This window comes from Cololabis saira, chromosome 16 (genome assembly GCF_033807715.1).
Source record: "Cololabis saira isolate AMF1-May2022 chromosome 16, fColSai1.1, whole genome shotgun sequence".
Classification (NCBI taxonomy): Eukaryota; Metazoa; Chordata; class Actinopteri; order Beloniformes; family Belonidae; genus Cololabis; species Cololabis saira.
In genome coordinates, this window is record NC_084602.1 from 29,777,965 (window position 1) to 29,803,094 (window position 25,130).

At 39.3% G+C, this 25,130-nt stretch overlaps 2 protein-coding genes across 5 annotated transcripts in view; both read left to right on the forward strand.

Annotated features, from left to right (window-relative positions):
- Positions 1 to 7,319, forward strand: part of LOC133462932 (apoptosis-stimulating of p53 protein 1-like) — a 63,891-nt gene extending 56,572 nt beyond the window's left edge. For both annotated transcript variants that reach the window (XM_061744465.1, XM_061744466.1), the window contains 4 exons: positions 2,200 to 2,333; positions 2,691 to 2,857; positions 2,963 to 3,162; positions 5,758 to 7,319. In XM_061744465.1, the coding sequence (XP_061600449.1) occupies positions 2,200 to 2,333; positions 2,691 to 2,857; positions 2,963 to 3,162; positions 5,758 to 5,799 (543 nt within the window). In that variant the 3' untranslated portion in view covers positions 5,800 to 7,319. The remainder of the gene's footprint in view (positions 1 to 2,199; positions 2,334 to 2,690; positions 2,858 to 2,962; positions 3,163 to 5,757) is intronic.
- A 930-nt stretch (positions 7,320 to 8,249) lies between these two features.
- Positions 8,250 to 14,703, forward strand: LOC133462935 (serine dehydratase-like). 3 transcript variants are annotated; one of them, XR_009784290.1, is made up of 10 exons: positions 8,570 to 8,728; positions 9,000 to 9,293; positions 9,369 to 9,405; positions 9,485 to 9,624; positions 10,717 to 10,805; positions 11,656 to 11,889; positions 11,977 to 12,107; positions 14,018 to 14,104; positions 14,215 to 14,383; positions 14,643 to 14,703. XR_009784290.1 is itself a non-coding variant. In XM_061744471.1 (9 exons), the coding sequence occupies exons 2-9, from the start codon at positions 9,147 to 9,149 to the stop codon at positions 14,322 to 14,324; spliced, it is 975 nt and encodes a 324-aa protein (XP_061600455.1). In that variant the 5' UTR covers positions 8,250 to 8,300; positions 9,000 to 9,146; the 3' UTR covers positions 14,325 to 14,622. The 3 variants fall into 3 exon arrangements, 2 of the variants coding, with proteins under 2 accessions (XP_061600455.1, XP_061600454.1); XM_061744471.1 differs by lacking the exons at positions 8,570 to 8,728; positions 14,643 to 14,703 and adding an exon at positions 8,250 to 8,300 and having other exon boundaries at positions 14,215 to 14,622; XM_061744470.1 differs by lacking the exon at positions 14,643 to 14,703 and having other exon boundaries at positions 14,215 to 14,622.
- The last annotated feature ends 10,427 nt before the right edge of the window (positions 14,704 to 25,130 follow it).

The window sequence follows — 25,130 nt, forward strand, 5'->3', positions numbered from 1 at the left end:
ACTTCAGAATAATATGACTCAAGTAGAAGTAAAAAGTAGTCATCCAAATAATTACTTGAGTAAAAGTAAAAAAGTACTTGGTGAAAAAACTACTCAAGTACTGAGTAACTGTTGAGTAACGTCTGCTTTATTTTTTTAACACAACCATTCAAACAGACAAAAGTACAAAATAATCATCTTCAGGCAAATTAAATCAATAAAATAATAAAATAAATTAAAATGAATAAAAAATGAAAAATAGCTTAAATTAAAATAAGCTTAAAGTAAATTCAAGTACTTTAATAAATAATAAAATAAATAAAATAACAGAATAAAAAAAATAAATTAAGCACAAGTTGCACAAAATTTCAAGCCTTTGTACTTTTCTTTTTTAACCAGGCAGAACTAGAACAAGCTCATGAACTCATAGAAACTCTGTGTGTGTTTGAGTCTGTGTAAATGTGACAAAACATGCAAAAACAAACAGCTCAGGAATGTCATGAGATTGACGCGTACGCAAAGGGGATAAAAGAAAAGTAACAGCTCAACATAGCCTAATGTAGCGGAGTAAGAGTAACAGTTTCTTCTTCACAAATCTACTCAAGTAAAAGTAAAAAGTATAGTGATTCAAAACTACTCCTAAAAGTACAACATTTCCCAAAATTCACTCAAGTAAATGTAGCGGAGTAAATGTAACTTGTTACTACCCACCTCTGCTGAAGAGTCTCTAAAACTGTTAATAATCCCCATCATGCTGTTTACAATTTGTTTTTAACAATCTGAAGGAAGCTCAAGGATGAAGAATAATGTAATAAACATTTTTTGATGAATGAGAAGATTCTTTTAGTTCAATCTTTTGGTCCAGGAGCTGAATGTCCTCAGACGTATATTAGCCAAACTACCAATGTGCTATGGTTTTCATACTTTCGTAAATTAAAACAAAACCTTTTTGTTATGCAACAAGATAACATTTTGCAGTGCCTTACACCCACATGCACATTCCTCACCAGATCTCCCATGGCAGGGATGTTTTTCAAAACCTTCACTTGCTTTATCTTTGATCCAAAGCAGCGGCGTCGGGGGAGAGGTGGTCTCGGTTGTGAGGTGTACAGAGTTGTTATCGTGAGCACACTCCGTCTTTATTGCAGGGCAAGAGAGAGATCAAAGCCTTAAATCTTTAGTTTGAAACCTGGACGTCTCTCAGTGGCGAGAGCAGTGCTTACTGACTTCCAGAACGGCCTCCTCTGTTTCATGCTCTCAAGGAAAAAATCACGATGCTTCACAGTTACAACAACGCTAGTTGGATGCTATCACAGCCTGGAGCAAACACACTCAAAAGAACACAGCCACCTGTCTTCTGTACGTCTGGGATGCTCTTGTTTTTAATTATAGAACTTCTAAAGACTGATACTGAGCGCTGCATTGTATACCAACATTTTGGATCTTTGAATGTGACTAAATATAACCAGTACTCGAGTTGTAAAAAAAAATCAGGGGGGATGGTGGATTTTATCATATGGGGACAGATAATTTGTGCTGATTACAAATAATATAATATATTACAAATAATAGCACTGACCAAAACAGCTGCAGAAATACTGCAGGAATGAGATAGCAGCAGTTAAATGCAGCCTTCTGTAAGCTTTAAATATCCACTGGGCTTACATCAAATACATCAAAACACAACAATAAAAAACAGTTTTCTGAACTTATCAATATGATTCTGTCCTTCACAGGATAAGTAACATGGATCACTGCAAAAACTCAAAATCTTAACTAGAATATTTGTCTTATTTCTAGTTAAAATGTCATTACACTTAAAACAAGACTCATCATTGGAAAGAAAATACAATTTTCACCTGTTTCAAGTAGATTTTCACTTGAAATAAGTAGGAAAATCTGCCAGTGGAACAAGATTTCTTTGCTTGTAATGAGAAGATAAATCTTGTCCCACTGGCAGATTTTCCTACTTATTTAAAGTGAAAGTTTACTTGAAACAGGTGAAAATTGTCACATAGGTTATTTTTCTGGTGATGACTCTAAATGTTGAAATAGCAGTAAAACCACATTCATTGATGAAATGACATAAGAGATGGAAAGGGGGATGGCAGTTTTACTGGGTGGATGATTTTGACCCTTTTTATTTCAGGGGGGATGCCATCCCCCCTCATCTCGAATACTGAATATAACATATCTGTGTACCTATCTGTGTCTTTTAAGGTGGAAAATCCTAGTATGCCTAATGACGAAGGCATAACTCCTCTCCATAATGCCGTCTGTGCCGGTCACCACCATATTGTGAAGTTCTTGCTGGACTTTGGAGTGAATGTAAACGCAGCCGACAGTGACGGATGGTCAGTACCTTTACTCAGATCATATAGCATCACGACTAAAACCAGAGCAGCAGCTGCTGAAGGGCTCGACAGCTTTGAGTGATGAACACTCACACAGCAGGAGCTCAGCCGTGACAGAAATAACAGACTTTACCGAATCATATTTTAGGAGATTAGCATGAGTAATAAGGCTCTGCATTCAAAAGATGTGATTTAATTACTGGTACATCTGACTGAATTCAGGCTTACCCAGTTTCAGCATGTTTAATAATGCCATCTCTCCCATTTATCCTGTGGATATATAATAGGTTTCACTGTAACATCTTCATTCTTTTGTCACGGGACGAGCTGAAATCTGTTTTCATGCTACACTTGCAGGACTCCTCTTCACTGTGCAGCCTCGTGCAACAGCGTCAACCTCTGTAAGATGCTGGTGGAGTCTGGGGCCGCCATTTTCGCCACAACAATTAGCGACGTCGAAACCGCAGCGGATAAATGTGAAGAAATGGAGGAGGGCTACACCCAGTGTTCTCAGTTTCTCTATGGTGAGTTTTATTCAGACACATTTATAATGACCAAATAATGCTAAAGACATTTTACATGAAAGTGAGGCTTTTTTTCTGAGTTGAGCCGTGTTTTGCCCCCGGCAGGTGTGCAGGAGAAGTTGGGTGTGATGAACAAAGGCTTAGTCTACGCTCTGTGGGACTACACCGCCCAGGAGCCGGATGAGCTCTCCTTCAAGGAGAGCGACGCCCTCACTGTGCTGCGTCGCCGCGACGACACCGAAACAGATTGGTGGTGGGCTCGAGTGAATGAGCGCGAGGGATACGTACCCAGGAACCTGCTGGGGGTGAGAAAACACCACACACAGCCTCACTGGGAACCTGTTCAGGGAAGAAAGAAAAACGGCTTTGTAGAAACTACTGTATTTTCCACACCATAAGGTGCATCGTATTATAAGGTGCACCTTCAAAAAATTGCCTATTTCAAAACCCTTTTCTACGGTGGCCGACAAGGGCCAAACGCACTGCAACGGCCTAATACGGCTTCAAGTACAGAAACGATTCAAATTCCCAAACTCAAAACGAGGTACAAAAAGAGAAACGTGGTGTAAATGAAAAAACGTGCTGCAAAAAACAAAGACAAATGCAGCATCATCAAACACGCTGCAAATAGAGAAACGATGCAAAGCACAAAAGATATAAAACAAGAAACCATCTTCAAAAGAAAAACGCTTCATAACCGGTTACCAAACCTGCAGGGGGCGCTCTCAGCGTAACAGCTCAATGGACAGACACACGGGATGTAGAGAGAGACCGAACAGCTGACTGTAACGTTAAGATATAATAAAGAAACGTCTCGTAATGTACAGCGTTGTACAGTGATATAAACCACATTATATCACATTACTGTTCACGCTGTATGTTTAAACCATGGATGTAAACACTGTGGTTCAGTCAGCTGTTCAGTCTCTCTCTACATCCCGTGTGTCTGTCCATCGTTTCTCTATTTGCAGCGCGTTCGATGATGCTGCATTTGTCTTTGTTTTTTGCAGCCCGTTTTTTTCATTTGCACCACGTTCCTCTTTTTGTACCTCGTTTTGAGTTTGTGAAATTGAATCGTTTCTGTACTTGAAGCCGTTTTCCTTAACTGAGACGCATTAGGCCGTTGCAGTGCGTTTGGCCCTTGTCGGCCACCGTACTTTTCATATATAAGGCGCACGGAATATACGGTAAGATACAATACTATAGTGGCTGGGGTTGAGTTACATATCTACCTGATGGAGCTGCGCTACAGGAAATGCTACAAAATGCTACAGCAAATGCAGAAAAAAAAAAAAAAAAACAAGAAGAAAAGTACTGTAAGTCAAACTTTTATTAACAGAATAAAAACCAGCTTTTTGAAAACTTTGTTCACTCTCAAAACAAACGCGGAGGGGAACTTTTCCAGTTCATTCCCTGAATCCCTCGAAATCTTCTTCCTTCGTGCAGGAATAAAACAGCAGGGCAAGTGCAGCATCCACTGGTCCCGGCTCCGTCTCGTCAGTCGCCATCACGCGAGTCAGCTTTGCTGCTGTTGTCTTGAACGTCTGTAACGATTCCTGCCGGTTTTAGCGCCGTTACTTCGGCGACTCCAACTACAGTATCCACAATCCCCCTGACTACAGTAAAAGAAATTACTGTATTGATCATATATATGGCACACTGTCGTTTTTTGAGAAAATTAAAAGCTTTTAACGTGCGCCTTATAGTGCGGAAAATACGGTACCTGATCAGCCTACAGGTGTCCCATGCTGTTACATAATATACGTACCGCGTCGGGATTTTAGGTGTTTTTTGTTTTTTTTTAACAAAGAGTTGCCATGTGCAGCACCGTGTTGAGTTCTGTCTCAAGCAGCCATTAAAGAATATCAGTCCAAGAACTTTAATCGAATAATAAAGATGAGCTGGGAGAAGGCAAAGTTATTTCCAACTTAACTACTCAAGGAAGTGCAGTACAAAACTGTTTTATCTTCGTCCTCTGCATTTGTTTCACTTCATCTCACCCGCACTTTGCAAAGCTAACGTTCATTTTCAGAGGTATTCAGAACGCCGCTTTTTTCTACCGCCTTTCCAGACTCTGATTTTCAACACAGATTTGTTTTTCTTCATTCTGACCTGCTAAGTTTAGACGTGTTGCTTAGACCCACTGGATCTTTTCTGAGTTTTCCATTTCCATGTGCTTCGTCTTTGATGTCAGACATTTTGTCTATGTGTCTATTTTGTCTATAGCCTTTGCCTTTATGTATATGTATATATATATATATATATATATATATATATATATATATATATATATATATATATATATATATATATATATATATATACATATATATATATATACATTACAGACCAAAAGTTTGGACACACTACCCCATTTGTTTGAATGAGAAGTTTCAAACTTCAAGTCATTTCAATGAAGACTGAGTCATGTTGCTTTAAGCTTTCGTACTTCTGTATTGTTTTTGTACAAGTTCTTTTCAAAGAATACGTAATTTCTATAAATGCAATCATGTAATTTAATAATTTCAACTTTTTCATTTTTTGTTTCCGTTTGAGAAATCTCCTTTTAAATCTGTTGCGCATTTAAACTAAATTTAAGTAATTCGACCAACTGAATGAAATTAATCTGGAGGATTTTGGTTTTTGTTCTTGACTAATCTGAAATGTATCCGTTTACTTAAAGAAATGACTCTGAAATGAACTTCAGTGACACAAAACAATCGTGTAGTTCTTTAGTCATCATTGTATGTCTTGTTCAGTTCACTCTTAAAGGTGACTGTCAAAACATTTTCAGGTTCCTTTCCAAGCAGCGCCGCAGCATCGCCTTGCTGATCCTCAGGTACCTTGAGAACGGTGTTAACAGGATGTAGTGACCCCTCTGTGTTTTGCTTTTTCTGCAGCTGTATCCAAGGATCAAACCCAGACAACGCTCACTGGCGTGAAGCCCAGAACAGGAAGCACGCTCACACAGGGCGCATGCATACAGACGAAGGAAGAGGAAGAAGAAGAAGAGGGGGAGCATGCTGTGAACGAAGGGAAGGGCAGCCATGAGGCTGAGGGAGGGGAGAGGCTGCAGCGAGAGGCGGAGATGAAGCCACTTTTTTCTGTTTGCCTGGATGTCGCTGAGCCACTTTATGATGAAAGCAGAATACATTTTTACCTGTCTGGGTGTTGTTTTCAGCAGTCATAGCTCCACAGCTTCAGAAAACTTCAGCAGCATGAGAGGCGCTGAATTTAGATTTAAAAGAACAAGTTTTATAAGCAACTTTTGGATGTAGCTTCAAGTTTCACCCAGCTTCAAAACATCAAAATAAAAGCCTGAACGTGCTGACATTCTCTAGAGCTTTGACTATTAAATGCCACTTTATTTTATATGTTTTTTGGGGTTTTTTGTTGTTTTTTTTTTTCCTTTAAAGCACCCAAAGTCTGGAGTGTTAGGCCAGGGGATTAATATGCTTGAGATGTGAAATGTGAAGGTGAAGATGGAGCGAGGAAAGAGAGCAGAGAATAAGACGATGTTTGAATGTTGATGGATAGGCAAGTGTGTTTACAAAGTCTGGGAGGAGACGTGTCTGATGTGCGACCACAAGACTGTGACACGTGGGTGCTGAGGTCGGCGTCAACCCACACAAGGCGTCATGTTGTTTCAGAGGAATATTTCGGTTCCGATTATATAAGTTGATATAAAAAGCATCTGTGAACCATTACGGATATCCCAAGCTTTGAGTATTCCCTGTCAAGTCAGCAGGAGTTTATGCTGCCATGAGCTTCTGGTAAAACGGGAGAAAGTAGGTGAAAAGGAAGGTTCCATGTATGTGAAGAAGATGGATTTAAAAGTTAGGACTAGATAGAGTTCAGGCTGAAAAGAGCGGTCATTATTCTGGTGCAAAACTGCTGAAACATAGCAGTGTTCCCCGTCAATCTAAAGCAAAGTGTTCAAAGTTGTCATCCGTTTTGAAACTGATATTATTGAATCTTCTCAGAAATGTGTCTTAAGAAGAAAACAGCCTCATTCTTGCCCTATTTCAGTAAAGATAAAAATATAAAATGTGTCAGCATTATAAAGGGACTGAAATTCTGAAAAGTTTTCACCTTTTCACTGTCATCTTTGTCAGTAGTTTAATGATCTGCCCTGCTCCCCTTATTTTATTGTTTTATTTAAAGTAAAGCATCGTTTTCTACTATTACTACTACTCTCCTTATCACTAGTGTACACTTCTGTTGTTTCTCTGAGTGCTGGCGCCGCTCACTGCTGCCCCCTAGTGGTCAGCGAGGGTTCGGCACAAAGGAAACATTTCTCGAACCCCATGCTCTGTAAAATATGAAGCAAGAAGGTGGCTGATGTTTAATGTGAGAGTGGATCATTGTTCTGAGGAGTGCATACCATTACTCTGTGTATATGCAACCTGTAACTATACAGCTGATGTAAAATAATAAAAGTATAATCCCTACATGAATTAAACTGTGGCTTTGACTCAGTCCCTTACAATCACCCATCTTTGCAAAGTGAAATAAAGACAAATCTGTATCTATGTGAGTCTGACCCCCTTCACTGTAAAATCATACCCTACCAAACACACACACACACACACACACACACACACACACACACACTAGGGTTGCCACCCGTCCTGTAAAATACGGAATTGTCCTTTATTTGAGAAAAAAATGTTGCGTCCCGTATTGAACTAATATGGGACGCGATTTGTCCCGTATTTTCATTAACTTTTACACCATATTCTAGTTGAATTATTGAAATAAGTAAACTTTTACACCATATTCTAGTTGAATTATTGAAATAAATTAACTTTTACACCATATTCTAGTTGAATTATTGAAATAAATTTACTTTTACACCATATTCTAGTTGAATTATTGAAATAAATTAACTTTTACACCATATTCTAGTTGAATTATTGAAATAAATTAACTTTTACACCATATTCTAGTTGAATTATTGAAATAAATTAACTTTTACACCATATTCTTCACCTGTATGTATATTATACATCTGGGCTGATGTGGACATACGTAGCATAGGAGGCTATTTGCTATATGGTTGTCTGTCTGTACAGTCATGAAAGTTCAATGCTATTAAAGCATTTTAAACTTTAAATCAAAGCATTTTGTTTTTCATATAAAATAAACACATTTTTATTCAGTTTAGAAGTTTTAGGGCTTTTTTTTTGGCTCCTGCGCTGCTGAAATCAGGGCGTCCCTTATTTCTATTTCTGAAAGGTGGCAACCCTAACACACACACACACACACACACACACACACACACACACACACACACACACACACACACACACACACACACACACACACACACACACACACGAACATATATAACACAGTTTAAAGCACTGGTCATAAACTGTGGACTTTAGAGTGTAATTAAAGTTCACCAGTCATTCAAGTTTCTGCAGAAGCTGTTCTTCTGGTAAGAGTCTGTCTTTTAAAATTCATATTATCATTATTATTTTTGCACTGTCCGAGTATTTTTCACAGTGTCTATGTTTAATATTAGATTAAATATCACATTTAATCATAATTGATAATTTACAAATACAGAAAATGTCAAGTTGTCTTAAACAAAGAAAAATACAGAAATATATATTTCAAAATAAAAGCACGGCACTGAACGCAAACTGTCAGGCAATCTTTCGTTGGCCTGGCTGGAAGTATTTTACTCTGAAGGAGTGACGTGACGTTGCGATGTTGTTGACTTGAGGCAGCTAGTGCGCTACATGCTACTGCTTTATCATTATTACTTTAAATAAAACGAATGCTTACACTACATTTCCACAATGGAAAAAACTGTTTCATTGTACATTTGTAAGCGCCGGTAATGCCACAACTTAACAAGCTGTAAGTCAGTATTGTGTACCTTAAAAATATTTTCAATGGCACGATTTTGTACCGTGTACTGTATAGCCTTTTAACCTTGTTTTTTTTTTTTTTTTTAATGCATTAAATGCACCATGTTGAGATGTATTTATTTATTAGTATTATTTAGAGTTTGCTTGCTCATTTTTTAGTTATTAAGCTGTAATATCATTTTTTTTAAGTTCAAATACATATGTATCTTTTTTAATCGTTCACTGTTCACCTCTGTCTTCTGTATTTCCTATGTTTCCAGCTGTTCCTGAAGGCACCACGGCACCTATTGACCCTCAAGTCCAAATCTTACACAACTTTTAGAGAACATTGAACTCTCATCTGCAGCCATACAGTTTTAGTTTTCTCTTGTTTTAGTTTTTTGTACCCAGTAATAGTAGTTTCCCCCATGGCGGAGCATTTCCACCTGAACACCCCTCTCCTGGAGAGTGTGGGCATGTCCAAGAGGCTGGGAACTACAGTGTATTTGAAGATGGAGAATTCACAGCCCTCTGGTTCCTTCAAGGTCCGAGGGATTGGACATCTCTGTCAGCAGGTGGGAACCCTGAACCCCGAAAAGCCTTTCCAGAGTCTCCATGCCAGTCGATGACTGTTTGATGTCTCATTGCAGCTCGCTGGACAATCCAAAGGAGTTGTGTGCGCTTCAGGTGCCAATCTGCACTATTGCAGTATGCATATTCCCTTTGTTTTATAATTGTGTTGTTATCAATTGTGCTGTTCTCCCAGGTGGAAATGCAGGTATGGCTGCTGCCTACGTAGCCAGAAAGATGGGGGTACCAGCCACTGTCGTAGTCCCCTCCTCCTCTCCACAGCTGGTGGTCCAGAGACTCCAGGACGAGGGGGCTGCTGTAAAGATTGTAGGGAAGGTGAAGTATAACATCATGGTTATGGGTCAATGACGAATAAGCATTTTCAACAGGTCAATTTTAAAATAATAAAAAAAAGAATCTATTGCAGTAGTTCAAACATTAAGGATGTTGTGTACACATAAATTCATATAAAAATTTTAAATTAAGTGATTTCAGAGTTTTTTGTCAAGATGAATTGGCACTAGGGTTGCAAAGGGGTGGAAAATTTCCGGTACATTTCCGGAAACTTTCCGGAAACTTTCCATGGGAAGTTAAGCTGGGGAATTTTGGAAATATTCCAAATTGGAAACTTTCCATGGGAATTTATGGGAATTATTGGGAATTTATGGGAATTAACTGGAAATTGGGGGTAATTTAAACAAACTGTATCATATCCAAACATAAATGTAAATATTTATTTTGTCATAAGCAGATATCCATGCAAGATAATACAAAAACATGACATTTCAACAGATTTATTTGAGTGGAACTTTAGTTTTTATTCTTGTATGAACAATTATTTTAATGAACAACAAAAACATGAATGTTGACACTAGCCTTAAAATGGTCATGTGCTGCAACCATGATTCATATTAAAATAAATCAATTTTTCAGTTTTCAGTATTATACAAAAATGGTTGTTTTTTTAATGTTCGCGCCACATTCATAAAATGGACATCAGTCAAACTTTGTTTGTATATAATGATGGAAATATAAATACAAATGTGTATAAATCTTATACACTACAAGACATTTCGTAAATCATGCCAGATAGGGCAGAAGATTGATTTAAAACCATTTAGAGTGATTTCAAAAAAAGTTTTCAAAACAAGAGTCATGGTCGGACGGTCGCACCACATGACATTTTGACGCTTAAAACAACAACAAAATCCCACATAACTAGTATTTTTTTGTGTAATTCAAGTGAGTCCATATGTGGGACAGGTAGTTCATATATATGGTATTTTTTATCCACTTAAACCTTTTTTGAATTGAAAAAAATCTGTTTTTCAGAAAAAATAGGCATCACGTCATTGACCCTTATACATGTTATCATGCCACAGATGTCCCTTAAGAGGAGCAAACTGATCAGAACCTGTTTCTCCTCAGGTTTGGGACGATGCAAATGCAGAGGCGCTGAGGCTGGCAGACAGTGAAGGGCTCACGTTTGTGCCGCCCTTTGATCATCCCTTGCTTTGGTTGAAATACTTTTTATTTCTGAAAACTTGTTAACTATTGTATTCTGTAATAATAAGTCCTGAATTTCCCCTCTGGGGATCAATAAAGTACGGTGGCCAACAAGGGCCATAGGCACTGCAACGGCCTAATAAGTCTCAGTTAAGGAAAACGGCTTCAAGTACAGAAACGATTCAAATTCACAAACTCAAAACGAGGTACAAAAAGAGGAACGTGGTGCAAATGAAAAAACGTACTGCAAAAAACAAAGACAAATGCACCATCATCAAATGTGCTGCAAATAGAGAAACGATGCAAAGCACAAAACGATATAAAACAAGAAACCATCTTCAAAAGAAAAACGCTTCATAACCAGTTACCAAACCTGCAGGGGGCGCTCTCAGCGTAACAGCTCAATGGACAGACGGGATGTAGAGAGAGACCGAACAGCTGACTGAAGTGTTTACATCCATGGTTTAAACATACAGCGGGAACGGTAATGTGATATAATGTGGTTTATATCACTGTACAACACTGTACATTACGAGACGTTTCTTTATTATATTTTAACGTTACAGTCAGCTGTTCGGTCGTTTTGTGCTTTGCATCGTTTCTCTATTTGCAGCGCGTTTGATGATGCTGCATTTGTCTTTGTTTTTTGCAGCACGTTTTTTCATTTGCACCAAGTTCCTTTTTTTGTACCTCGTTTTGAGTTTGTGAATTTGAATCGTTTCTGTACTTGAAGCCGTTTTCCTTAACTAAGACGCATTAGGCCGTTGCAGTGCGTTTGGCCCTTGTCGCCCACCATAATAAAGGACTATCTTATCTTATCTTAATGAATTATTGGTGCATGTGTCTCCATGCCAACCTCAGGCAAGGCCACGCCACTATGATGGCGGAGGTTGCGGCCTCCCTGGGAGCCGGTGAGAAGCCCGGAGCTGTGCTGCTGTCGGTGGGTGGAGGAGGCCTCCTGTGTGGGGTCATCCAGGGCCTGAAAGACGTGGGCTGGATGGACGTACCCGTCGTTGCCATGGAGACGGTGGGGGCAGACTGCTTCAACGCAGCGATCAAGGCGGGAAAGATGGTCACGTTGCCTGACATCACCAGGTCGGAAGTTACAAGAGTCTGAATATTCCCCACAGTCACGTTCACGTCTTTTAATAACCTCCGATCTGTTGTCCTGACGCCTCCCAGTGAAGCCAAATGTCTCGGAGCAAAGACGGTGTGCAAGCAAGCCTTTGAATACAGCCAGCGCAGCGACCTGACGGTCATCTCTGAGCTGGTGACCGACCGCCAGGCTCTGCAGGCCATCCAAACATTCCTGGGTCAGTGTGTTTGCCTCCTTCAAACAGCAGATGCTTCGTGTTGTCTTTGACTAATTGAAGTTTGTTTTTGACTGTGATTTTCTTCACCACTATGCTAGCGACACGTAGACAGTGGACTGTTAGAGACAGTACTGGAGTTGAGGGGGATGAGGGGGGATGGCATCCCCTCTGAAATAAAAACGGTCAAAATCATCCCCCCTGTAAAACTGCCATCGCCCCTTTCCATCCCTTATGTCATTTCATCAATGAATGTGGTTTTACTGCTATTTCAACATTTAGAGTCATCACCAGAAAAATAACTTATTTGACAATTTTCACCTGTTTCAAGTAAATTTTCACTTGAAATAAGTAGGAAAATCTGCCAGTGGGACAAGATTTATCTTCTCATTACAAGCAAAAAAAATCTTGTTCCACTGGCAGATTTTTCTACTTATTTCAAGTGAAAATCTACTTGAAACATGTGAAAATTGTTGTTTTTTCCAGTGATGAGTCTTGTTTTAAGTGTAATGAGATTTTTTTTACTAAAATAAGACATTTTAACTAGAAATAAGACAAATATTCTTGTTAAGATTTTGAGTTTTTGCAGTGATCCATTTTACTTATCCTGTGAAGGACAGAGTCATATTGATAAATTCAGAAAACTGTCTTTTATTGTTGTGTTTTGATGTATTTGATGTAAGCCCAGTGGATATTTAAAGCTTACAGAAGGCTGCATTTAACTGCTGCTATGTCATTCCTGCAGTATTTCTGCAGGCGTTTTGGTCAGTGCAATTATTTGTTATTATATTATTTGTAATCAGCACAAATTATCCACACATATACCACACAGGCTGCAGAGAATAAACCAACTGCAAAGTTTAGACTTGTACCAATTACAGTTTTCTTTGTAAAAGCTGAAATCAGCCACAAATGAGAACATAACAGCTGTGAAAATCTCAGGTTTCTGCCTCTGTGCTCTGCTATTTATATTTTTATCCTCTAAGTCTTTGTTTTCTTAAATACAGCAGGCGAGTGATGCTCCTTTAAGCGCTGGATCACGTTTGTTGTTCTTTCACAGCTTATTTTAACTTTAGTTTGAATAATTCCCGTCTGTGGGTGTTCTGTACTCCTACTGGAAAACTTCCACATCAAAGGCATGTCATTTGTTTGTGAGAGTGCACTTTGGAAAATGGCATTTATTGATGCACAATTGTTCCGTCACTCGTCCCAAATAATTTCTAGATTACAAATACATGGCTAAAGATTAAATCAGCAATAGTTTTCCCTCTAAACTCAAAAGTGCTTTGAGCTAAACTTCTCCTTCTCCTAGAGGCATGTCGTCGACATACACATGTCAGTCAAGTAGTATACTGCAGTTTGAATGCTTCTACTTAGAGAGCTCGGTCCATAGATGAAGATGCGTCTGTCTTGATAAAAAGGTTTTTGAATGTAAAACTTTTGTTCATGCTTTTGCACTAGTTCTGTTATTGTAGTGGAGTCATTTTCATCCCTCTTCCACTGCTGGCGGGTCTAAAACCGTCTGTAAACCAAGTCTGTAACATGATTTCTGATCACGCTACTAATTTTAATAGCAAATAATTCCTCTATGATCTTTGAATTGTGACGTCGATGAATCGGGTTCTTTGCATTATGATGTAAATGTGATGTAAAACATCTAATTTGAAACTTTCCTCAAAGTAATAGCAAAATCTTCAGAAATCCCATAAAGGAAGAGAAGGTATTCATAAATAAGTCGTTTTTGCTTCATGTGGTAACTATTTTTCATAAGATAAAGAGTGACTTTGATAAACTAGTCATGTTGAGATGTGCACTGGACAGGAAGAGCGCAGCAACAATTGTTATACGCATGAAATTGCAGGAAAATACGAGTACAAGTACTTGATTGTCCTTGTGTGCTGATTGTCTTGTAGATGAGGAGCGTGTTTTGGTGGAGATGGCATGTGGCGCTGCGCTGGCGGCTGTTTACAGTGGACTCATACACAGATTACAGGATGAAGGTGAGGCACACTGTCATCTCATGTGTAGTTTATCTGCAGACATAGCAGAAGAAGGTTCTAAGACGAAAACAGGCCGAGAGTTCAGCTCTGCGCCGCTGCTTCTGTTTCAGGCCGCCTGCCGACCCTCTTGCGCCCCCTGCTGGTGATCGTGTGTGGCGGCAGCAGCATCAGCCTGGACCAGCTGACCAGCCTCAAACACAAACTACACACAGAAACCTAAAGCATGTGTGGAACCAGGATGTCTAGTCATGGAAAACATGTTTTACAATAATGTAAAAGGTCAGCTCAAATATAACACCGTAATAGATTTGTCTACAAAACACTTTTAAGTAAACACATCCATACAACACTTTAATTTCCTGGAAATAATTAATCCTTAATATCTTTTTTTAATGATTATACATTTGTTTGAGTTTAGAAATGTATATGAAAAAAGTCAAATAAAATAATGTATAAACAAATATTCGACTTTAGCTCCTAGTTTCTCCACAAGGTGGCGCCACTAATCCATGTTGAAAAATATTTTTCCTTTTCACAGACAGATTCACTACATGGAAGACTATTGTTCAGCCTAAAGATTAAAACTAATAACAATAATGTCTATAATGTCTTCTGTGTTTGTTTTATAATGTCCCTCTGACCACCCGACACCACATAACATTAATAGATCATTTTAGAAATTCACCCAGTAGACCATATTCAGCCTTCAGTGAGGCTGATTGTGTAAAAAAAAGGTAGGGAGAGCAGGATTGTACATACATTGTACATACATAAATGTTTATTCCAGTGTGTCACCACCGGTTGCAAAATAGTCTTAACATTGGCTCGATCCTGCTTCTTCCTGTTTTTTTGACCAATAGTAGAGGAGCTGGACCAAGAAGGGCAGCCCTCCTCATTTGCACAATGAGGCAGAAATGCATAAGGTAAAGTAAAAAGAGGAGACAAGGGATGTAAAAACAAGGAATGCACGTACAGTACAAGGACAAGGAAAAACGAAATATGTCTATTTCTGTGTTTATTATTAATTATGTCAGTTTTGGTCCTCCATAGATGAAATAGTTAATGGGGGAACAAGCTTTAGTTTTCGGTATTTATCTTAAACTGCAGTAACTGGCTGCTGTCTGTGTTTTTGTGTGGATTCATCCATCCAGATATGTAATATATTTCAAATGAACACAATCCAAGTCCACTGCTGAGGTTTTACAAAACTTTTTTTTCTCCAAGATGTTAAATTTAGTGACAGCCTGTTTGTGTTACGTGCAGGAACACGTTACCATGGAAACAGCTCCTCACAGCTTCACACACTGGGCTGCAGAGATTTCATCCAAACAACTTGCAGATAATCATTTGAGTGTTTTCCTCAGCTTACAGATAGTTGCATAAGTCATTAGGTTATAAACCCTGAGCAAAAGCAGATGATTGACGGGAGGGTAACACTTCCCTAACCTACTGGAAATCACTGCATTTGCTTTTGAGGAAGACCTTTAAATGACGTGTGAATCATTAATAAGACACCGAAATGGAGAAAAAGTAACGTCAACATTGTCGTAACTTACGTAAGCTATTTGGCTCTGATGCTATCAGAGGTGGGTAGAGTAGCCAAAAATTGTACTCAAGTAAAAGTACTGTTACTTCAGAATAATATGACTCAAGTAGAAGTAAAAAGTAGTCATCCAAATAATTACTTGGGTAAAAAAAAAAAAAAAGTACTTGGTGAAAAAACTACTCAAGTACTGAGTAACTGTTGAGTAACGTCTGATTTATTTTTTTAACACGACCATTCAAACAGACAAAAGTACAAAATAATCATCTTCAGGCAAATTAAATCAATAAAATAATAAAATAAATTAAAATTAATAAAAAATAGCTTAAATTAAAATAATCTTAAAGTAAATTCAAGTACTTTAATACATAATAAAATAAATAAAATAATAACAGAATAAAAAAATTAATTAAGCACAAGTAGCACAAAATTTCAAGCCTTTGTACTTTTCTTTTTTAACCAGGCAGAAGTAGAACAAGCCCATGAACTCATATAAACTCTGTGTGTGTTTGAGTCTGTGTAAATGTGACAAAACATGCAAAAACAAACATTTTTCCCAAAGAATCACTCAGTGATGTCATGAGATTGACCCGTACGCGGATAAAAGATAAGATAAGATAAGAAATCCTTTAATAGTCCCCCAGAGGGGAAATTTCCAGATTACAGCAGCAAAGTGGATAGTGCAAAACACAAGAGGCATCAATATCACACAATAATAATAATAATAGAAAAACACTATAAACAGTATATACAATAATAATAATAATAATAGAAAAACACTATAAACAGTATATACAATAATAATAATAAGAAGAAGGAGAATAAAAATAGTAATAAAATAAAAAAATACTAGTATACAAAAAGAAAAGCAGATGGATATTTACAGATGATATTACAGAGGATATTTACAATACCAGAGAATGGTATTGCACATTTTTGTTTGTGGTCTACTGTGAGCAGTGCTGGTTGTGTAGTCTCACAGCTGCAGGGAGGAAGGACCTTCTGTAGCGCTCCTTCACACACCTAGGGTGAAGGAGCCTGTCGCTGAAGGAGCTCTCCAGCGCTCTGAAGGTGTCCTTCATGGGGTGGGAGTCCTTCTCCATCATGGATGACAGCTTAGCCATCATCCTCCTCTCTCCCACCATCTGCACTGTGTCCAGAGAGCAGCCCACGACAGAGCCGGCCCTTTTGATTGTTTTGTCCAGCCTCCTTCTGTCTGCAGCTGTGATGTTGCTGCCCCAGCAGACCACGTAACAGCTCAACGTAGCCTAATGTAGCGGAGTAAGAGTAACAGTTTCTTCTTCACAAATCTACTCAAGTAAAAGTAAACAGTATAGTGATTCAAAACTACTCATAAAAGTACAAAATTTCCCAAAACTTACTCAAGTAAATGTAACGGAGTAAAAGTAACTCGTTACTACCCACCTCTGGATGCTATTGACACTTACAACTGTGTCAAGGTAGTTACTGAGCTCTCTGGTCCACGCTGTACACGGACAAAAGAGGAGACTAATGTCACTGTTCGTTCAAGATAAGGCCCAACTTTGACCACCGCTGCTGATGTTATCAGGAGGGTTTTTATCCATGCAACCAGGACCAACATCGCTGAACCCGGAGGAGGACTTGACTCCAGACTGAACAAAACAACAGCTTCCTCTCGACAAAGAGCCCAGGAAGGTTTGGATCAGATAAAACAGATGTTTTACACACGTCTTTCTTTTTTAAAGGTCTTTCTCTGCCGCCGACAGGAATAATAAAACCACAAAGACGCCAGTTCTCATAGATGGATTACTATCATTTGCTGGGTTTTTGATGTTGTACATTTATGTTAATTTGAGGGGATCATAGATTTTACTTTTCTTTAAAACATTTAGATTGAGTCACAGCAACGTGTCTCTTATGGTCAAACCTACTTGAACTGAACACGATTTCCAGTTTTGATTCGAGTACCAAGGCAATGATAACAAGGGGAGGAAATCACTTCAACAGTTACTAATTCCCCTAAAATATCTCTATTTGTCTATTACCTCTGTTTAGATTGTGAATCTTAAATGGCCTTGCCCTTATTTTAGCCTTCCAATGACCCTAGACCATGGAGTAGTTGCACATCTTTGAAGCAGAGAGCTAAATTATAGATAGCATGTGGAAAACACGTGGAGGCGTGAGACTGGAGAGTGAGCTAATAAATAAATAAACCTAATTATAACAGAAATGGCTGCTTGTAGCTTCTTTGCAGCATCACCTGGAGGCTGAAACAACGTTAGAGATTATGAATCCAGTGTGGGAATCCAGGTGCTTTCAGACACATTTGGTGAAGCAGCTACTCAAATAAATAAAAACATAAACAACTAGAAAATTTCAGGAATTTTGATATGGGCATGCCCTACTGCCCATTCGTCCCCTCTTGCTGCTTTGGTTTGGGGCTGTAGTGGTTGTGTTCGGGGTGGTTCTATGTAAGTTTGAGGTGTTTACAGTTGCATTTCATTCATTCCTGTGCTCTCTGCAGGGGGTGTGGTTTAGGGTTGTTAATAAACCTTTGGGGATGGGGCAGTTTGGCATGGTTTTTGACATAAAATTTCCTTAAATCCCAGCTTCATGAAATTTGAATATGTTGAAGTCCACAGCTTGCCGAGTCGGTAAACATTTGTACGATGTCTCTACGATAACCTGTTGCCTAGCAACAAGCGTCCAAAGTCAAACGGAAATAAAAAAAAAAATATGAAAGTTCAATATCGCAAAAACTGTAATAATTGGCAAAATGAGGTTGTACGGTCTGTTTGAAAGTGTTTGAAAGTTTGAACGATGTCTCTACGATAAAGTTCGGCCGAGCAATAAGCGTCCGAATTTTCACCTTTTTTTTTGCTTTTTGGCATCTAGCGTTGCCACGGTAACACTTTTGACTGAAAAAAGTAATGCTCAGCGAGGCACAATGGAGACGCATCCAACAATGTATGCCATGAATGGGTGCACGTTGCGGTTCGGGCCGCATAAGAATAAGAATAAGAAAAGGGAAACCTTTTCTAGATACTATTTTATCATCTTCATTTTTCAGGTTTTTTCGGGCATGTTTTATTTTTGGGGGATTTTCTTTTTCCACATCAGAGCGGGGTCATGCTCTACACCCGCTGGTGCGCAGTGGAACTTTTGCGACTTTAGCTTATTAGCAAAATGCTAGCAACATTGCCCTTTGGGCCATTCTGGACGATTGCAATATGGTCATGCCATTACTTGGCATGCCCATAATTACAGCCACAGAACATGTCAGGAGTTCTGTCTTCACAACATAAAACTGCACACCAACTATCTTCTCTTCCAAGTTCGACTTCTGAATAACTTGACTCTCAAATTAGTTGGGAAGCGCGGCCTGCGTCTAGTCAGGACCGGTTCTTCTGTCTAAACACCTCTTTTAAACTGCCGCTGGTCCCCTAAGAACCCATCAGCGACAGCTGTGATGACTGACTGTGCTCGTGATCCATGTGAGAGAGCATTGACATCATCTTTAAGGCATTAACTAGGTACTGCATCCAGATATTGATTTAATTAACATCAATGAAGAGAGCTCCAACTGGCTGAGGAGTGCAGAAGTACCATGGTACTTTCATTGGCTGTGATATTCAGCGTTATCTAATACATCAAATGTCAACAATAATGTCTGGCCGACATTAAATATTGAAAATAGAATTCTCATGGCTCCGATCAATACTGTATTTGCTATTCAAGGCTCGTCCGTACATATCTGACGGAGGGAAATGTTGAACTCAACGGCTGAAATCCATTTTCACTTATTTGTTTCCTCTAATCTGCTCTGATAATAAAGCTGAGACACAGAAGCCAAAATGTTGAGGACGGTTGTGCAGCTGAAATCCTGAATAAACTGTATTTCTCTGTGTGTTACAGCTTTGGTTCAACATTCAGTAGGTTTTTGGGGGGGTTTCTTATTTGAATGAATGATTTTAAAGGAAACCAGATGATGTAAGTGGCTGTTTTGCAGGCTGGTTCATGCTGTCATCGCCTCACACTGCAAGGTCATGCATGTGGACATGACTGCGTTACAAATCCTGCAAACACATCAGATGTGTGAGTGTCTACACCATCAGGGACATGACTGAACGTTTGTGACATCACAGATGGAAGTCATTGATCTGTCTGCAGCTGCGCTCCCTCATCCGGAGGACACGATCCAGACAGCTGGAAGACAGACGAGCTAGCAGACACATCAGTCCATTTCTGCAACAACAGGAAAGAGCTGCCATGATGAGACCAGCAGTAACCATAAATAAGACAAAATGAACATGAATGGACCTGGAGAGGGAACAGTCCGTGTCTGCTTTTGGGTGTTGGTTAGGGATGGGCGGTATGGAGTAAAAAATGTATCACGATCATTTCTGGCATTTATCCCGATAACGATAAAAATGACGATAAAAAAAATACCAATTCAACTCCACCTTTTGTAACTATAAATCTATCTCGCTCTCAGATCCACCATGTTTGTTACACAAAAACGTCATCAACGGGAATTTATCCTTCTTTCTTTCTTCTTTCTTTCTTTCTTTCTTTCTTTCTTTCTTTCTTTTCTTTCTTTCTTTCTTTCTTTCTTTCTTTCTTTCTTTCTTTCTTTCTTTCTTTCTTTCAGGCTCATTTCCTTCCTTCCTTCCTTCCTTCCTTCCTTCCTTCCTTCCTTCCTTCCTTCCTTCCTTCCTTCCTTCCTTCCTTCCTTCCTTCCTTCCTTCCTTCCTTCTTTTTTCCCTTCCTTCCTTCTTTCCTCCTGCTCTCTCCTTCCTTCTTCCCTTCCTCTTTTCTCCCTTCCTTCCTTCCTTCCTTCCTTCCTTCCTTCCTTCCTTCCTTCCTTCCTTCCTTCCTTCCTTCCTTCCTTCCTTCCTTCCTTCTTTTTTCCCTTCCTTCCTTCCTTCCTTCCTTCCTTCCTTCCTTCCTTCCTTCCTTCCTTCCTTCCTTCCTTCCTTCCTTCCTTCCTTCCTTCCTTCCTTCCTTCCTTCTTTTTTCCCTTCCTTCCTTCTTTCCTCCTGCTCTCTCCTTCCTTCTTCCCTTCCTCTTTTCTCCCTTCCTTCCTTCCTTCCTTCCTTCCTTCCTTCCTTCCTTCCTTCCTTCCTTCCTTCCTTCCTTCCTTCCTTCCTTCCTTCCTTCCTTCCTTCCTTCCTTCCTTCCTTCCTTCCTTCCTTCTTTTTTCCCTTCCTTCCTTCCTTCCTTCCTTCCTTCCTTCCTTCCTTCCTTCCTTCCTTCCTTCCTTCCTTCCTTCCTTCCTTCCTTCCTTCCTTCCTTCCTTCCTTCCTTCCTTCCTTCCTTCCTTCACGTACGTTGTGCGTGGATTTAACGTAGAACCATAAATCAGCTTTACACAAAAACATCATCAACAGGAATTTATCATTTTTACAGCGAGATGACAAATTCTTACCATGGGGAATTTTTTTGACGGTTTATCGTGAACGGTAAAATATCGCCCATTCCTAGTGTTGGTGCATCTACGCATGTATTGTGCGTAAATCTGTTCGTGTTGAGCAAAAAAAAAACATAAGACCTCTAACCTGCATTCAGGACTTCCTAATGTTTTCATGGACAGCAGAATTAGGCAGTGAAGACAGAAAAAGGGACACGTGAGAGTCGGATCCTGCTCTGCATGAGATAACACAGACTGAATGCTCCCTCTGTGACGTCACCCAAAGGTTTTCTGAAGAGTCGGCTTGAAGACTATTTTTGGGGGGGGCTCTGAACAACACCGTATCAGCAGGAGCTAGGGTTGCCACCCGTCCCTTGAAATACGGAATTGTTACATAATTGGGAATTAAAAGTTGCGTTCCGTCTTGAGCCAATACGGACATATATTATGCTCTTATTTATTGATGTCATAATATACAGGTGAACGTAGGAAAATTTGAAAATATTGCAAAACTTAATTCGTAAATTCAACTAAAGGTGAAACAAATATATTATTTCCCACTACATTCAAAGTGAGATATTTCAAGGCTTTATTTGTTATAATTTTGGTGATTATGGCTCACAGTTTATGAAAACCCCAAATAAAAAATCTAAAGAAATTAGAATATTTTATAAAATCAATAAACAATTCAATCACCAAAATTATAACATATATTTCTTTGCATGTAATAAGAGTAGGTAATATATTAGTTTTAAGTTGAATTATTGAAATGAATTAACTTTTACACCATATTCCAATTTTCCGACCTTCACCTGTAGCTATATTATACATCTTGGCTGATGTGGACATAGGAGGCTATTTCAGTTGCTATATGGTTGTCTGTCTGTACAGTCATGCAACTTTAAATTCTAAATCAAAGCATTTTGTTTTTTTCATATAAAATAAACACATTTCTATGCATTTTAGAAGTTTTGGCGCCTGCGCTTCTGAAATCAGGGCGTCCTTTATTTCTATTTCTGAAAGGTGGCAACCCTAGCAGGAGCTGACTCTGCACAACCCTGGATAATCAAAAACAAAGGACACATGGGAGGACTCTGTTAGGTGTCTATTACAGTAACGGCTCAGAAAGCTCAGGTTTACTCTGAGTTGTGGGATGTGGCCGGCAAAGGCCACGTGCTGCTTGGTGGCCTGCGACCCAGGCGTTCTCCCGGGCCTTCTCAGAGCCGTTGGCAGCGGTCTGCTCCTCCCTGCTCACGCAGAGGTGTTGGCAGCATCCTCAGCGTCGCCCCGGGGTCACTTTGACTGGGGAGACATCAGGTGATGCTGAAGCACTTGCCTCCCTCCAAAAGCTAAAACTTCTCAAGCTTTTACTTGACTGTTAGTTACACAGAGCTGGCAAATGAGATCCTACACTGGAGTGGGACTATTTTAACCCTTGTGCTGTCTTTGGGTCAAGGGAGGGTGAAGGGAGAAAAGAAGGAATGAAGGAAGGGAGAAAAGATGGAAGGAAGGAAAGAAGGAAGGAAGTAGGAAAGGGACTAAGGAAGGGAGAAAAGATGGAAGGAAGGGAGAAAGGAAGGAAAGAAGGGAGGGAGGAAAGAAGGAAGTAAGGAAGAAAGTAGAAAAGGGAGGAAGGAAGGAAGGAAGGAAGGAAGGAAGGAAGGAAGGAAGGAAGGAAGGAAGGAAGGAAGGAAGGAAGGAAGGAAGGAAGGAAGTAGAAAAGGGAGGAAAGAGGGGAGAAAAGATGGAAGGAAGGAAGAAAGGAGAAAAGAAGGAAAGAAGGAAGGAAGTAGGAAAGGGAGTAAGGAAGGGAGAAAAGATGGAAGGAAGGGAGAAAGGAAGGAAAGAAGGGAGGGAGGAAAGAAGGAAGTAAGGAAGAAAGTAGAAAAGGGAGGAAGGAAGGAAGGAAGGAAGGAAGGAAGGAAGGAAGGAAGGAAGGAAGGAAGGAAGGAAGGAAGGAAGGAAGGAAGGAAGGAAGGAAGGAAGGAAGGAAGGAAGGAAGGAAGTAGAAAAGGGAGGAAAGAGGGGAGAAAAGATGGAAGGAAGGAAGGAAGTAGGAAAGGGAGTAAGGAAGGGAGAAAAGATGGAAGGAAGGGAGAAAGGAAGGAAAGAAGGGAGGGAGGAAAGAAGGAAGAAAGAAGGAAAGAAGGAAGGAAGTAGAGAAGGAAGGAAGGAAGGAAGGAAGGAAGGAAGGAAGGAAGGAAGGAAGGAAGGAAGGAAGGAAGGAAGGAAGGAAGGAAGGAAGGAAGTAGAAAAGGGGGGAAAGAGGGGAGAAAAGATGGAAGGAAGGAAAGAAGGGAGAAAAGATGGAAGTAAGGAAGGAAAGAAGGAAGGAAGTAGGAAAGGGAGTAAGGAAGGGAGAAAAGATGGAAGGAAGGGAGAAAGGAAGGAAAGAAGGGAGGGAGGAAAGAAGGAAGAAAGAAGGAAAGAAGGAAGGAAGTAGAGAAGGAAGGAAGGAAGGAAGGAAGGAAGGAAGGAAGGAAGGAAGGAAGGAAGGAAGGAAGGAAGGAAGGAAGGAAGGAAGTGGGAAAGAGGGGAGAAAAGATGGAAGGAAGGAAAGAAAGGAGAAAAGAAGGAAAGAAGGAAGGAAGTAGGAAAGGGAGAAAGGAAGGAAAGAAGGGAGGGAAGAAGGAAGGAATGGAGAAAATAAGAAAAGAAGGAAGGAAAAGCAAAGAAGGTAATAAAGGAACAAATGACGAAAGGGAGGTAGGAAGAAAAAGGAGTAAAGGAGGGTAAAAAAGGAAGAAAAGAGGAAAGGAAGGAGAGAGCAGGAGGAAAGAAGGATAGAAGAATTGGGTCATTTTGACCCAAATACACCACAAGGGTTAAACTTCTTTTACGTTTGTAGCGATTGGGAATTAAATTAGTTTTTGTTTTTGTCTTTCTAACGGTATGATGATGCATGTCAGAATCAGCCCTGTTGGATGTTGTGAGAGCACTGGTGTGTGAGGCCCTGAACAGCGCAACAAGACATATTACTTCTAAACTAAGACTAATTATTACATGTCAAGATATAAACTTGTAAGTAACTTGATGTTTGCTGCTTCATTTTTTAAATGTATATGTTTACATATATTTTTTTCAAATTCTAATTACTCAAAATAGAGAATAAATGACTATTGTAGTGCACAGTATATCCACCCTAGATTTTTGGTCAACATCAGCAAATCAGTGCCTCAAAAAAGTAAAACTAAGATGAAAACGAAACTAAAACCAATAATGCGCTTGTTTAACGAGTTAAAACTAAACTAAAATAATGAAATAAACTGAAAAACTATCATTACAATTTTTTTTTTATTCGGAATTGTTATAACTTTATTAACAAGTTGAACATGTGCCCCTGTAAATAAATGTATGATAGTTCTATATGTTCTGGAGCAGTGATGTTCAACTGGTGCGTCAGACTCAAGAGTGGGTCACGGACCCATTTTCAGTGGCTCGCGGGTCTTTTCCTCAAGTCAAGGTGAAGCTCTTTCCGGAGGTTCTTCTCAGTTATTGCTCTTTTTTAATTTCACATTTGTGCACAAAACCACTAAATTCTGTCCAATCTGAGGTTCAAACTCCACCATCATTTCATGAATTAAATTTGAGAAGTGGAGAGTTTTGCCTTGATCTGGGTTGTAGCTTGTCCTGAAGCTGGACCAGCTGAGAACCACTGGTCTAGAGATGTAAAGTTTGCACATTAAATCCCTCAAGCCGTTCAGGATTGAGAACAAAGACGGATGGATCCATAAAATAAATAAATCAAAACAGCTTAAAAGACATTCAAACATTTTGCATTGACCAAACATTAATACACAGTCATACTGAGGAGTATTAGGGCCAGGCAGGAGAAAAATAAAAATAATATTTTAGAGTAGGAAGACTTTTTTTTCATTATGCACTTCAAAAAAAAAGTTGAAATGTTGAGAAAAAAGTCGAAATGTTGAGAAAAAAGTCAAAATTTTGTGAATAAAGTTGAAATGTCGAGAAAAAAGTCGAAATGCCGAGAATAATGTTGAAATACAATTTCGAGAAAAAAGTCGAAATGTTGAGAAAAAAGTCGAAATTTCAACTTTATTCATGAAATTTTGACTTTTTTCTTGAAATTG